The sequence below is a fragment of the Falco cherrug genome, chromosome 20 (genome assembly GCF_023634085.1).
Source record: "Falco cherrug isolate bFalChe1 chromosome 20, bFalChe1.pri, whole genome shotgun sequence".
NCBI lineage: Eukaryota > Metazoa > Chordata > Aves > Falconiformes > Falconidae > Falco > Falco cherrug.
In genome coordinates, this window is record NC_073716.1 from 883,527 (window position 1) to 899,791 (window position 16,265).

General features: G+C 46.2%; 1 protein-coding gene across 7 annotated transcripts in view; it reads right to left on the reverse strand.

Moving 5' to 3' along the window:
- The window catches only part of KANSL1 (KAT8 regulatory NSL complex subunit 1), a 100,866-nt gene that overhangs the window by 74,516 nt on the left and 10,085 nt on the right, over positions 1-16,265 (reverse strand). For all 7 annotated transcript variants that reach the window (XM_055697833.1, XM_005439473.4, XM_055697832.1 and 4 more), the window contains exon 2: positions 6,143-7,529. In XM_055697833.1, the coding sequence (XP_055553808.1) occupies positions 6,143-7,446 (1,304 nt within the window). In that variant the 5' untranslated portion in view covers positions 7,447-7,529. The remainder of the gene's footprint in view (positions 1-6,142; positions 7,530-16,265) is intronic.

A 16,265-nucleotide genomic window follows, 5' to 3' on the forward strand; every position in this document is an offset into this window, starting at 1 on the left:
TTTCATTCAGAAATCCAGCAAGTAAAACCTAAGTCAATTTTTCAAGTCCTCTTCTACCTCAAGCGTTTTATCAGAGGATGGCCCAGCAAAGCCAGCCAGCTCTCCAAGCCTTTGGAACGAGACACTTGCAAAACGCACCATATCCAGGGTGTGCCCAAAACATGCTCCATGGAAAAATCTACTGGGGTAGTGCCAGTTTAGCAACGAAAACATTTTCCCCCAGCTGGAAGTCTAGCGCAGTGCTGCTGCCGAGCTAGGGCAACCAGAACCAGAACGTATCTGCTGGAAGGGAGAACAAAGGAGGGGGGGGGGGGGGGGGGGGGGAGCCCATGTTACTGCATAATGACAATCAAAATCTTCCAGGAAGAATCACCTGCCTGTGAAGTACACCTTCACAAACTCTTCAAGGATGTCCATGCTTGCCACTGCTTCAGTTTGAATCTTAGCATGTAGTAATTTTTTGTCTTGTGCCAGCATTAACAAGAATAAAAACACAGCTCTGAATTGCGGCTGCTTACAGATGCTGCTGTAACGCAACACAGAAGTCTTTTTCCCATCCCCCACACCGGTATATTAGACTTCAATATTAGAGATCAGCTCTGAATGGGGCCCCTTTCCCTTGCTCAAACACTAACTTCAATTTCACATGAGATTGTAGGAAAGCAGACAAGTTACCACACTAGGTTTTTAATGCCAATTCACATTCACAAACTTCGCAAACATTTTCTTCTGCTGCTTCAGATGCTGTTACAGGCTCTTTCCAATGAAAAGCAAAGTAAATATTTATGCAACCCTCTCCAAAGTGTCACCCACAAGTCCTAAAAAAATCTGAACTAGAGCCCATTCTTACTCGCTGCCCCACTGGGTCAGGGCTATAGAGTCAAAGCATAGTTTATTGGTAGTGCCAGACACCAAATCAGTTCCAGCCCTCCACATTATCTTTAACACACCAGCCCAGTGCAGCCCCACGGCCCAAAAAAACAGGCAGAGAAGATCTGAGACTGAACAGAACCACCCAGAACCCTGCAAGAGCACTACCGGCATCTGCAAGAAAGATGCAGGCAGATACTCTGTCTGCATCCAACACCCCACCCCAAATTCAAATACCTGCCCGCACCACAGCACCTGACTCTGCTGTTCATTCTTCGCACACACGAACCAACACTGAGTGCCAGTTCCCTTCTGCTCCCCCCGTAACAACTGGAAAGATAAATTTTATTAAACCAAGGCATCAACCTCCTTCTCGGATAAGACCAACAAGACTGCCTTAACAGAGTTCTGTGGCTGGCAATGTGAGTACCTACATGGAGAACACCTAACCTCCCTCCCGTACTCCAGTACGGTCTGAACGAGGATCAAGGCTCGAATAAAAGTCAGAAGCAACTTATTAGAGACTCATTGTATCTATAAAAGGTGTACTATGACCAACATTTCTTGGAGAAATAACTGACTTTTTTTTTTTTTTTTCTTAAGATCTTTCTCAAGTAGTGTTCTCATTTGCCCTCTTTTCTTAAAAGCAAGAGGGACTTGCAAAGTGTCCTACTTTGGATACCTGATTAAGCATTTTTGAACAATGAACTGCTCTCTGCTATTCTGCTTTCAAATGCAAAGCAAGAACATGTTCAGGATTTGCTCTCTTTCTGTCTTCCCAACGGAAAGATGCTTGAGGGACAGCTCTCCTGCCCAACACATTGCTGCTGAGCAGCACACGGATTACAAGCAATTCAGGTACGACATATGCAAGTTTTCATAAGGACCTGAAAAACAGAAGGTTAAGCCCTGTGCTGTCGTCAGTACCTACAAGCACAGCCAGAAATCAAGAACAAGAAAAAGACTACAAAGAGCCAAGCTGGTAACTAAGAAAGTCACAAAGAGCAGAGGCAAATTTCTAGGATTGCCCTGCATATATCAGTTAGTGAACGTGTTTGTGACCAGCAGGAAAAGCTTCCCGAGTCCCCACAGCGTGGGAACTGCCATCTGAATTACAGCTCCACGAAGTCACAGATTTGACAAATGCTATTTAATAGCCCTTGAGATACAGGATTCCTCATCGCGCTCTCACTTGAAAAATACAATCAAGGGAGAAAAATCAGAATCTCTAAATCCTATTTCTGCACCTACCCCTCGAACAATCGCTGACGCAAGTGCCACACGCATCCCTCTCCAATGCAGGACTTCGAAATTAGTGCTGACAAAAGCACTTCTTAGTGAGAAATCTTCATTACTACTCCATGTCTAGCAATTCTGAAATCCAGGCAGCACAATGTGGCACAGTACAGGGAGGAGTCAACACACGGGCTCCAAGGCTGTGAAATGATTCACCGCAACACCAAAGCACAGAAGGTGCTCGGATTTCCCACCAGTGAATGGGGATAATTGAAGTGTACTTAGGCATCGTGGCCACAGGCACTGTAACAACCACAGCCGAACGCGCTGCAGGCACTGTCTGACCCTTGTAAAAGGTGGTGTGAGAAGTTAGTCACAAGGAACTTCAGTTCGTTCTCAGCAGCTCAATGTAACTGCCCATCAGGACAGTGACTCTCCAGGTGACACACCTGAACTAAAAGATAAGTTCCAATTAAATATTTGCTTGAAAATTTTGCTGTGGTACACAGACCAAAGTTGAGGATTGTAAAGACTAAACCACATACCACTCACCACCTAATGACTACGTTTGCTGCTCGACATAGGTAACGAAGCAGCCAAAAATAATTGGCAAATTCTGATGAAACTAGTCTACAGTCAAATGTAAGACAATCAAAGAAACCGACCAGTCTGAGAAAAGCAACTACTATAAAGATGCACAAGCCACATGAAATGTATCCTACTTATATGTACTAGTACAGGGCCACAGAAGCACCAGGACTTTGCTAACTTGCTAAACCATCACTTGGCCAAGTAAGCCAGAGCTCAGCCAGCTGCCCTCCAGCACTGGGAGGAATTTGCATGTCCTGCTCCGAGCAACATCAATTCCTGATCCTGCCACGCTGACAGCTGCATCTGGGCCCTTGCACAGCTGCACAGGTTTCACCGCTGCCTACGGTCACACCCAGCCAAAGAAGTTCAAGACGATCCTCCGCAGGGGAGGCTCCGACCTGCCTTCGTCACCACCAAGCAGAGGCAACGCTGCCCTTGATCCGAAGTCTGCCACCGCACACGCCTTTGAAGCGATGTAAGAGGATCTTCGCTGTGAAGCAGGGTTGCGTGTTATTAATCGGAGAGCAAACAAAATGCAACGTGGTGGTCCTCGATCCACATAAACCTAAGGCTCCATCAGGAATCACCCCTGCCTGCACACGCTTTCTTTCCCCATCAGTTGCATGAGAATCAAGAGTGCGTTGTTAAACCAAGCCCATAGCTGGCAGGGCTTCCCAACAAAGGTGTAACAAATACCTCCCTGCTTGTTTATGCATTACATGATGGCCTGGTTATGCACCTGAATGACAGCACCTTCCTGGGCAGCAGATCTGCAGGTGCTTTAAAAGGACCTACCAAGTTCTGACAGATCACCAACACAACTGGAAAGATGCAGTTCCTCAGAGAGATGCTGTTATATAGCTGGGATCAGGCGGGCCAGAACAGTACAAATGCTTCAGAACCTGTCCTTGACCAGACACTGATTCTGGAATGCCACCATGCCAGAAAAACTCAAAGGTCAGCTCTTATCTAAGCATGATGTAAACACGTCTGTTGTTTCTTTTGCATCCTTCCACTTGAAGCCCAGAGGCAGTCAGTGACATGGCCATGTACTACAAGACACACTGTAGCGTGTAACTCTCACTGAAGGTCCAAAAGCAAACAAGCATCTTCTTGGGGGAAGGCAGGGACACCCAGGAGCAATACATAACCAAAGGCTGCTGACTGAGGGACGAGAGAGAAGGTTTGACACCAAGATATTGTCTCCCTACCAAAATTAAAATAACCCGGTTAAAAGTCTTCCTTCTAATAAGTAAGTTCAGCAAGCTGCAAAATCCAGCCAAACTTGAGCAACCCTGCAAGCAGCAAAAAGCCTTCGCTGCTCTGCGCTCACACAGATGTGGAACAATGGCTCTGTACAATAAGCTGGCCCAAGGCAGCTTCCCAGTGGAAAAGTCAGCTCTTGCCCTTCCTGTCTCTTAGCACTACTTTGAAAGGAATGATATTCAGATGGACTCAGACACTCGTACCAGCTTTTAAGGTTGACTTCAGAGTTTTGCTGACAAGCACAAACGTGCATTCACAGCCTCAACTTCAGTAACACCAGAGCTCGTGAGACCCAACGTCAAAGCACTCATGCCAACACAACAGTCAATCCTGGGAAGGCCAATTACTAAATATCCACAGGCATAAACTTTAAATGAGGTTTGGTGGGCCTGGCCTAGATGCCAGTATGCATACACACCAGCTTCTGAACCTATACACAACAGAAGGAGCGTTCTTTTTATTAGCTTTAAAATCTTTGGCTTTTTAAGAGTACTTGGGAGGCTGGGGAACGTAAAGGCATGACTAACACAAAGGGCAGAAAAGTCAGCAAAAAATTTCATGCATCATGTCTCCGAATACCGCACTTCCTCTCGGGATTAAGAGGAGTGGCAAAGAAATTTCACTTTGCTAGACAACACGTGAATCTATGAAACCCACAGTGTGGGAAATCTAAAACTACTTTGGCCAGAATTTTAATCAAATGTCTCCTCTAATAACTATCACAATACTTATAAATGCAATTTTACTACTAATCCCAACAGTAAGTTTCTGGACATTATAAAACAGGAATAAAGCTATTAAACTCTTTTTTTCTAACAGCACCAGAACACCTTTATGTCCAGCCAGCAGCGATCACACGCTCAGCTACTAGGTTTGCACTGAAAGCCACGTTTAAGACTTCACATACAGCAGTTGATCCTATGCTAACATCTCAAAACATGATGTGACATTTAGCTGGAATTTAATATTCAAGAGCTGCAACATCTGTTTATCAGCACTCATCCATATGAGTGTGTTTTTGGAAGATGCTGACCAAGTACTCACACTGTTCACGTCCTCCTACTGAGCTCAGTAAAATTTGCGTCACACAGCGCTCGACCAGCCATTAACACTACTTTGGACAACAGGTATCAAAATAGATTTGGTTGTTTCTCCACAGAGATCTGAACAAACCCAGGATGCAAGAGTCCTCGCAACCATTTCCAGCCTTGATCAGAAAGCCATCCACGTTCCAAAGAGGACCCCTGTGACTGCTGCAGGGAGCTTTTTGTCGACCTTAGCTATACTTCACAGACTGAGGTTTAAGTTCAATAGGTCCATCAGGCTGGAAGAGATCATCTACTGATGCAAGCAAGATTTTACACAGACTAGACACAGAATATGGCCTTTTAAGAGACTTGTGCCAAACGCTGTGATATGCACTCCTAGGGAAAATTCTTGGTTTGGGGAGAAAAATTTCTTGACCTGTCAAGACCTTCTGCCTTGACAAGGATCTTCCACCTCCACACACACAAAATGACACCTAATACTTACGCAAACAGCATCCAGTTAACAATATAATTATGAGGCTGTTGTCCTAATTCAGTGCAACTCCCAAACAAGAAGAAAATTCCCAATAATAATCTCCCAGATTCAAGAAGAGAACACACTCGCTTCACACTTCCGCTAGCCCTTGGACCAAATCCATTCAGAGTTTTTTTCCAGATAGTTCGTTTACAAAAAAAATAATTAAAAAATAAAAAATTCCCCAGTCACAAGTATGCTGTCAGCTATAAAGATTCTGACTGGCCTTTCTTTACATGGTTTGCAACAAAGATTCCCACTGTAAAAAGACAAACATCTCATTTCAGGGAAGAGGTCCAACACACGATGGAGAGAACTGTTTATAGTATTTCGGGTTTGTAACTGCAGCATGCTTGCATCACTCCAGCCAGCCAGCATCTCCAGGACTTGCTGCCTCACAACACCACCACTGACTACCGTATGCACAAAGAATTTTATCTTCAGTGTTGCATGTGCTGCCTGAACTAGGCAGCTGCAAATCACACTACACCGGTTTTGACAACCACTCCTTTGATCTAAGCCCATCAAAAAAAGAAGTGTTCCTACAAAACCCAGACTGTCCGCCGCCACCTTTCACTCCACTCTCCCCCCACCAGAGGTAAGCAAAGCTACTTACAGTGGTACGTGGGGTTGTTCTGGGTCTGCTTTGGTCAGTTCCTCTTCTTCAACATCAGACTCTCCTCCCGAGCTGCTGTCAGTGACATCCGAGTCAAATGCTTGTTCGCTGGATCTCAAGTTGGCCATACCACTGGCCGTGAATCTCTCCAGTTCTTCCGATACAGAGTCGCTCTTCAAGAAGCTGCTCAGGCCTTCCGAAGTAACTGTCTCACTTGCAGCTTTCCTCAAGGCTGCTTCTGCTTTTCTGGTCAACATCAGCTGGCTCCGATGCCTCAGGGGGTCCAAAGTTGGAAGCTTGCTCAGAGTTTTCTCCAAGAAGCCACCCAACTGCTGCTGGATGTGTCTTTCCACCTGCTTTGCCTGCACCACCTGCAAGCGTTTCTGCAGCCTGCGGGCACGGCTCTCAATGTCTGCCTGCCGTCGCAGCAATGCCCTCGTCCTCATCTCAGAGCCAAGAGCACTGTGGTGACCGGCCAACAGAGAAGGTTTCTGCTCCTCCAACTTACTGCTCCCAAAGTCAGAGTGACTACCAACACTGGGCAACCTCATCTCTCCACTGCCACCCTCGAGCACCCACTGCTGCTCTGTGGAATTAAGGGAAGATTTGTTTGCAGTACTATTATTGCTAAAGGGAGTTGTGTGCTCTGCATCAAGGCTTCTATGTGGAAGAGTGCAATTGGTCAACCCAGTCTTCAAGTCCCCCAATTCAGAACCTCCTGCATTATAGTCAACACCCTGAAGGGCAGCAGAAGGAGGAGCACACTTCCCACCATTCAGAGAACTAGAATTTTCATGGTCTGAATTGGTGCTTTTGGCCAATTTCTTGGCCAAGCCGTTTACAGGCGCTTGCGGGAGAGGTGGCTGGCTATTAGTACTCATCGTTTTTAGATTCTCCAAAGTGAATTCTAACACTGGTTGCCTCCCCAACAGATCACTTGTTTTCAAGAAGGACTGAGATAAGAGAGAGTGAGATTTAAGGACTGTCTGCTTGTTGAAGACTCCTTGCAGCTTCAGAGGCTCTTTTGAAGAAACAGATGTTACATCCGAGCAGAGATAAGAGGCCACTAGCGGCTGCAGCTTGCCCAGCTCTTCCTTTGTAGGGTTGTTTCGAAAATCTAAACTGGGATCCTCCGGAGCAATGGCTTTCCTTTTGGTGCCGTTGGCAGCCAGGAGGATGCTGTTGGCGTTGCCGTTGCTCTCGGCACTGCCAGGCGACAAGGTGGAGGACGGGGGAGCCAGCTTGAATCGGATGTGGTGAGCTTCAGCTGCTGCATCAGTGAGAGCGGGCGCCATCGCAGCCATTCAGCACAGAGAGACGGGAAGTCCAGCCTCTCCTGGTGCCGAGGCCAGCTCCACTGCCTCCCACTGCCGCTCCCGAGGGCAGCCTACGGAAGGGAAGGGAGAAGAGAAAGTTAGGCATTGCACTTACAGAAAATAAAACAAACAAGACTCACAAGAGCAGCGAGACTTATTGACTCGATGCTCTTGGTAAGGCCATGCAAGCGCCACGTTCAGCGGAGCATCCTCCCTCCATGGCCACCAGCCCCCTGCCCACAGCTGCCTGTGGGCACCAGACAGCTGAAAACAGAAGGAGCAACGCGCAAGGGGGTCCCAGGATCTCCCAGAGCCAATGCCTGGCCATAACTACTCTCAACTCTCCGTCCATCCACCGAGCACACTTGCATCCCCCGGACCTTCAGGAAAGGCCTGGCCCTGGTTATACCTATTCCTCAATGCCTGCAGCTCGCCAAATTAATCTTTTAAAACCCTGAGCCACATCCAATAAAACAGTTTTCACTGCTTCTACTGCTAACTCAGGTGCATTAAAAATGACAAATTAGAACTATAATGTGTAACAGAGACAGAGCTTGAGGGGAACAAAACTCCATATGTTTAAACTCCCAGTGGCTGAAGAAAGCCCACCACCCCACAGCCCCCCGCAATGCCACTGCTCCCCCGAAAGCCTGGGATTAAGAAAGTTGTTTCCCTGGTGTGTACAAAACCTGCTTTCCCAGAAGTACATTTCCAAATAAGCCAGGTGATTTCCAGTGTTAGCAATTCCCACTTCTCTTTCAGGAGCATGGATAAAGATTAACCCACACACACACCATGACAGAGCAGTTCTACGCTCTGACTGGAATAGCAAGCCATGGCTTAGCTCAACTAGATCAAACAAGTTAAGAGAAATAACCAAAGACCTTCATTCATGTACATTGCAACTGCTTCCCACCCACCTTCAAGCTTCTGGTCATTTACCTACTTTCTTTAGCACTAGAAGTGTCAGTGCTTTTTAATGCCTTTTGGTTTTGTTTTTTTTGAGCTGCATTCACATAGCCCACAGCACAGGCTGTTCTACCAGTGCAACATTTACTTTATTTTCCTTCTGCTCCTGAAGTTATCTAGCAACTTCATATGCTATTACAATGTCAATTTAATAATAAAAAATTGCCCTGATCTCTTGCCTGATATGCCAAATCCTCTAATTTCACATAAATTTGCGTAAGCTTGCCGTAGCTGTTTGTTAGCACACCCCATATGACATATATGACAAAATTAATATACCACTCTACAGGAAAAGTGAGGACGATCTCAAGTTTGGGTATGTTGAAGGAGCACAACGGAACAGCCCGTTGTGTTTGCAGCCTTGTTCAGCCGTGCCGCAGTGGCTCCCGGGTGTCAGAACCCTGTCCCCACGCCAGGGACCACAGACGGACACCGGGGCATGAAAAACACCCACTATAAAGCCTGACCTTTTGTCAAAGGTCTGAGACGAGGTGGAGGGGCAAACCCACGACCCCACGGAGGGAAGGCCCGTGGGACGAGCCCAAAGCCGTTCGGTTTCCCGTGAGCATGTACCGTGGTCGACCGGCAGCTCCCCACTAGCTCTGCAACACAGACCAGGCACGGTCTCTGCCAAAATGCCACCAAACCCAGCAAAGCGACACAGAGCAAGAAGACAGGGAAGAAAGGATGAACTGCCAGAGGAGCCGATTAAAATTAAAAAAATACTGAAGCTATTGCAACAGAAGTACGGAGATGTTAGAGGTGGGTTTAGACTTCAGAAGTCCCCTGTTCACAGAACGTAACATATTTTGTCATCATATCTTGTCCTTACTGAAAAAAAGGATACCACATGCCGAAGAACTGACTGCACGCTTATTTAAAATGGCTTTTAGCCACCACTTGGGGCCATAAATAAAGACTGAAAATGACTATTCAGGGAGAAAAGGAAAAAAAAAAAAAAGTAACTTTCAGGGAACTCTCCACTTATAGCTAAGATGCCCTTGGGAGAGGAGGAAGACTGTCAGGATAGAGGACTTCCCCAACTCCAGTCACCTACCAAGACCTTCACTACAGCGACACGTACGCTGGGAATGACTGTTCGTAACGGTCGTTCTCAGTTCTGCACAAACAGGCTGGTCCATCTTCCAAAGGGAGATTGGATCACTGCTCTTCACCATGTTACTGCCGCAGCACTGCGAGATACGAGAGCAGCTTAGGAAACACCTGTAACTGCAGAAAGGCAGGAAAACCTGCGCTCGGTGCTGGATGCAATGATTCTTTACGAACATACCTGCACCGCACTGCAGTCACTTAGGAGTTTATACCCAGGCCAAAGAGAATTGTATGAGTAAATTTGTAGGTCATCAACTTTAGTTAAACAGCAAAAGAAAGCAGAAGCAAAACTTTCATACTGCCTTTTCCTCCGGGTTAGCAAACTCACTTTAAAGAGAAAACCCTCCTACTAAGCTACTGCAACTTTCCTTGGCTTTACTTTTAGTTGGGTGGACAGCATTTAAAATACTTTGGAAGCCTGGAAAGCCTCCCTTAAGAATAACAACTTTGTTCTAGCAGCTTAAAAGATGACCTCCAAAAGTTATTGGGTGTATTTTTTTATTATTATTTTATTTAAGTCCTTAAAAACTACCTGTGTGCTAGACAGCACTGGTTTCTCTACTCTTATAAAACAATCCTTGGAAAAAAAATGCTAATCAATACTTGTAGGCAAGCTTCCTCCCTCCATCTGGAAGTTTTGGTTGCTAGTAAAGCCCTATTACTCTTATCAGTAATTCCCAGCAGGGAACTGGAGGGGAGAGGGTGGCAAGGCCTCTCCAAGGTGACCATAGGAAGGAGGAATAAAGAAAAGGAAAGGTCATAGACTGGAATGGGAAGGTTGTTCACAGGGACACGGTCTTGAGGAACTTTCAAAGCATCCTGAGAATTCTGCCAGTAATTCCAAGACTCATCCTGAATCTTTCGTCTGCCTGGGGGACTCAAATCACGCTGGTAGGTTCTCCCCGAAATGCTACCACCCAACAGTATCTGCAGATCGATGCGAGTACCCTTGGTCCCTTTTTCTCCAGCAGTTCTCCACCAAGGGTCTACAGCTCCCAGCACTCAAGCCGACATGTGCATGACCAAGAGCTCTCCCCCTGCACAAGCCCTGCCGGCCACCGACCCTCTGGGCTAATGTGCCACCACGGCCCCACACCGCTGGTGAAGATCCACACGGAGCTGCTTCTGGAAGGCCAACGTGGCGTTTACAGCGTGTCTTAAGATAATACTCAAAATCCACGCACACGTTCTTCGTTTTCACTTCATAACTAGCGCACTGCCAGAGCGGTTAGCATTCATTAACAGAGGAAAGACGAAAGGCCATAGCAAGCAGGTAAGAGAAGGTAACCGTAACTCACCCACCCACTCTCACTTCCTGAGGGGCGCAGGCAAAGCCACCAAGGGAGGAGAGTCACTGGCCCACTCTGGTGGCCTCACTGACAACTCCACATCAACTGCGACATCCCAGCTCTTACCACTTTTGAAACACAGAGCAGAGGGAAGAGCTGGAATAAGGTCGAGGCAACAAAGGGATGTTAGAAGAGGCACGAGGAAGGCGCCCAGTCACACTATATCCCAGAGCAGCTATCGGGTCGCAACACCCCGGAAAATAATCCTTCAGCATGCTGACTTATTCAAGACCGTCTGCTTTTAAAACCCAATTTTACAACCAGACCTTGAAAGGAGAACTGGATTTCCAAGCACATGATTTTGTGCAACACCTCAGAAAACAAGCCCAAAACGCACAGGGGAAGTTTCTGCACCCCCAAATCTTTGTGACAGTTTCTTGGCGAGAAACTGGGCACCTGTGCTTCCAGCGAGGCTCACAAGGAGATCGGGGGAGCTCCGAGTGCTAGACGCCAGAGGTAGCGACAGCCTCCTCTTTGCCTACCCACCCACTCACTCATTCCAGTTTCTCTCCCGAGGGGCTCTCCATGTCCCCCCCATGGCCACAAGTGCCCCCCCCCCCCCCCAGCCCTGCACCCAACCAACCACATCACCTCTGCCTTCAATCTCTCCCAGCAGCACACACATCTACCTCACATGTTTATATTCCCTGAATTACAGTTTAATCCCCCGACATCACGCCCAAATTCCTGCACCTACTGTCTAGTTTCATCATGTGCCAAACCACACTGGGACGGCTCTTTACAGCTGCCATGAGGCCACCTCATGTCCCCTGACCTCCTCCTCCAAGGCGCTTGCCCAAACCCACTTGGGCATGCGCCCCTTCTCCTGCAACCGGTAGGAGAAAGGAAGGCAGGAGGGTTACAGGGTGGCCACACGGATTTAAGCTCGACACACCATAAATGATAAATAACCCCGGTTAGATACGAGCCTCCTCCAGCTCACTACACGAGCACCCGTGAATGCCTTCACCTCCAAAGCTCCGTCCTACTCAACACCCAGGTTGTGCAGAGGACACATACACAAAGGTGCTGCTGCGTTAGAAGCAGTAAAAGCGAAGCTCCCCTGAAGGAAGTGAATATTTGTACCAATTCCCACTTCCCCTCTCCTCCCCCGCTACGCATCAAGAGTGCGGCCAACCCCTGAATTTGTGTGGTTAAACATATCTTTTAAAGAGAAAAAAAGAAAAAAAAAAACAACCACCACCAAAACACACTCAAAAAAAGCCAAACTTGCTAGAACAAAATCCCTATACACTGACATTTTGCAACTGAAACACACCATCCATCCTTCTGAGCTCAGCAGAGCAACTTCAAATGCAGGCACGCAATACGCACGCTAACACCCTGAGCCCTAGAAACATCCTCCACATCAAAAACGTACATCTACCAAAAGTTATACCTGTTATGCATAACAGATCCTCTACATGCCTTTTGTTATTATTTTTCAACATTTTATAGTTGTAAGACAGATGTTTACCAATTTAGAAAGAGATTTACATGAAAAGTAACTCTCCGAGCTTTAACTAAGGAAACGTGACAGGCAAGTACAGGACGATAAACTTATCGATAAGCCGGCTATCACGTGCAGTTTGGCAGCCTGTACGCTTGTAATGACCTACATTTGGGAAACTTGAAAAAAAAAAATAAAAAAAAGGTTAAGAACAACAGATTTTTACAATACATACATGAGTACCTGCCACATATATTAACACTACAGGCTCGCACCTAATCTCTCTGGGTAAAATCAGAATTTTAATATTAAGAACATCCCAGGGAACGGGTACTTATGCACTGGAACAAACAGGAAAGGTATTACTGAGCTCCACTTTCATAGCCCTTGTTTCCAACCAGAAGCCCTCAAGATTAAAATAAAAGCTGCCGTTTCCACTCGCTGGTCCACACGAGTGGCAGGGTCTGTTGGTCAGCTCTAAACAGCAACGTGAGGCCTCCGTCAAGAACAGTTTTCTTTTATGCCTGTGAATTCTCACTGGATAAAAAGAAACCAAATCAATTCTACAATTTGAGGCAGAGAAGGTTTTATCAATATGATGTCAGAAAGAAAAACAAAAGCCACAAAGCAAGATTAACTGTCATCTCTCCAATCAGAAGTCTGTAAAGTTAAATAATTAAAAGCGAGAACGGCTTCACCTGAAAAATGAAGTGGCTGGAGACAAAAATACCCATTGCTGTTAAGTTACTCCTCAGAACAAAGTTGCCCTTTACAGTAAAATAAAAAGAAACGTGGTTTAAAAAACAGTAATGGGACATTTACAGAAAGCAGCAGCCTGTCAGAGACAAAAACAAACAAACAAACAAAAAAAAGCTTAACTGTGAAATCCAGGTCTCCCCCCATCCAGTATCAGAGAGATTTTGTTTTTCTTTCGCATAACCTGGGCAAGTTGCCCAGGAAATATGAAAACCTGAACTCAGGACTCGGGGAGCAAGTTAAACAAAAAACAGAATTGCCTTCCAATTTTAAAGATGCATTTTCTTTCACTCACTAGGTGCGGTCATACCAACCTTTGCTCAAAAGCCTACGATTGATACCAAAACTTTTAAACCCCACCGCTGCCACCCTGCGAATGGCACCACCTTAATACTTCATATTTTAAAACAAGGCACGGACTGTCACTACAAGAAGCCTTTTAGAGCGCCACGCGTTAACTGGTCATGTCCTCAAGAGGAAATAACAGAAGAGAGAGGAGCAGAATTAAGCATCTCAAATCACTAGAGCCCTGCCCAACCTGGTAAACTCGACCTCGGCTGTGTTTAAATACCTTATTTTGAATGGAGTTCGCAACACAGTTCTCCAGGACACGTCTGCTCAGCTAACTGCAGATCTCAGCTTTTATTGCTCCTCGCATCTCAGAGGAGAGCGAGCAACCCACAAAGACTGCCATGGCAGCAGCTGAAAACAAGATGACAGGAACTCCAGGACAGAGGTACTCGTTTAATAGAAGGCGACGTTCAATCACACATCGCAAGTTCCTTTTCATGGGCCTAATTACAGCCTGAGCTTGGTTTGCTGTTTCTCATTTAGCATCAGGCAACTTCACGGTAACCCTTCCCATCATATCCTCTGTCGCTGCAGACTCAACAGGAAGCTATGAAGATTTCAGAGAGCGGACTCCCAACCTCTGGTAAAACTGAAAATGAGAAATCTTTAAGGTCTACCTTCTGCCAACATCTCTGAGGCCCAAAGCAGCTCCTGATACAGAAGTGTAAGTTTCAACTGAACTTTTTTTTACAATAGCGGGGGGGGGGGGGGGGGGATGGGCGGAGCTTTTTGTTGTTTTTTTCTTTACAATGCTCGCCTTTCTACCAGATCCACAAAAAATAAGTTTGCCACAAGAGACTAACTAAGGAACAGATAAACATGCGGCCTGTTCAGGCTGACAGCTACTCCCATTTCCCCTCTTCAGATGCAATTTTGTTATCCTTTTCCTCATAAACAGCAGTTTCATCACTAAATTCAGATACCGCACTGTCAAAATTCTGTCTTCCAGAATTAAGTCTTCACAGCTATTAGCATATCCCATTTCGCTGTTTGCCTCGTTCTCTAAACCACGTTCTACCGTGGCAGTCACCTGCTAACAGCAGTTTCATGGCAGGGGGAGATACATACGGATTTTCTAACTTACTCTGAAACCTGAACAGGACCTTATCCAAACTATCCTCTTTCAAAAACATGGGTCTGAACGCAGGCTGAGGGGGACACACATGGGGTTTAGTGGAATTAAGTTTACTCCAGCCCTGCATCACCAGGATTCTTGCTGATTTGAGTACAACTCCTTGCCCAGCCGAGGAAAAAACAGAAAGCCTTTATTTTTTTAAATTTAAACGATGTTACAGAAAACTGCATCCTGGAAGATGCTGCTGAAGTGCAATTTGCAAGGAAGGATTCTCAAACCAAGCAGCACGCTGCAGTCTCTGCATTCCAGACAGACATTGTATTCCTGGAAGTTATGAGCAGGGACACGGTATTTATAAAACGCAGCGACGGAAACGGCACTTCTCAGATCACCTGCCATCCTGACTGCCCAAATGCTAAGAGGCTCTTTTTAACAAAATGATGAACATCTTGAGAAGAGGCATGCGTGCAGAACTTGCTCATTATTTGGTCTGATCAACATATGATCCACCTGAGACACTTATGCCTAAATGGGAATTTAATTCAGTGTAAGTTGGCCCACCTGTTTCCCACAAAGTCCAGTAAAAAGCAAACAACAAAAAAAGCAAAATCAGGTGCCTGTTAAACCAGGATGGGCAGAGAGATCACTGACCTACTCTCAAAATAATAGTTCCAGACAAATAAAATTTTCCCGAAAAGAAAAATGGGGCGGGGGGGGGCAGAGAAGGCCCACAAATCAAAATAATGTGCTGCTCACCATTTCTCTCCCCTCCCCAAGCTTTTACCCTTTCCCTGCCTCAGTAGGGCCTAAAGTCCTCAGGCCTTATCTTTTTGCTACACATGAAGTCTTATCCTCCCTGGAAAAGTCTTTGGAGGTTCCTAAGGACACGCACCATTCACTGCCTGAGCCGAGAAAGGGTGGAGTGCTGAAACTCCAGAGACAGTCTTTGTTCAGAGTGTTCATTAGATAATGGCAGTTGCATTCACAAAAACACAGTTATAAACAGGGCAAAAGGAAGTGACTTTGGTCAAAGAACTGCTCAGTTTTCACCCCTGACTTGCGTGATGTCAGAATTTCACCAGCTCTCCAGTTACCGGATGATCTCTGAGAGCAAATGAGACTCAAAATACAGCATTACCAAAGAAAAAAAAAAAAAGAAAAAAAAAAGAAAAAAAAGGAGAAAGAGGGGAAAAAAGGTGTAAGACAAACACACAGCCACATCTGCCTGGTCATCTGCTGCTTTATCACCTCTGAGGAGGGAACACAAGTCATCCTCATTGCTAAATCATTACAAATCAGCTATAACAGTATCACAACCAAGTTCCACAATTAACTGCTCCTGCAGCATATCAAACCATTAAGCCCAACACAGCTGTGCTACCTTGGCAGCGTGGCTACAAAAAAAAAACAACAACAAAAAAAACCAACAAAAAAACCCCACCATACCCACCCCTCCCGCGCCAAAAAACATGTCGCCTGTAAGTCGACTCTGACAGTGGCCCAGAGCAGACACCTCGAGAAGGGAAAGCGACCCCCTGGGGTCCTGGTCCCATCAGCAGGTCGGGGGCTTCCCAGGCTCTGCCTTTACGGCCCCCAGGTCGACCCTGCCTTATCTCCCCCTTCCCCAGTTTAAAAGGCTGCTGACTTCCCAATTACAGAAATAACATCATCAGATCGAACGGTATTGCTACCCACACCGTTCCCGTGCCAGAACAAAAATCCTAGAGGACTACAGGAAAGCTGG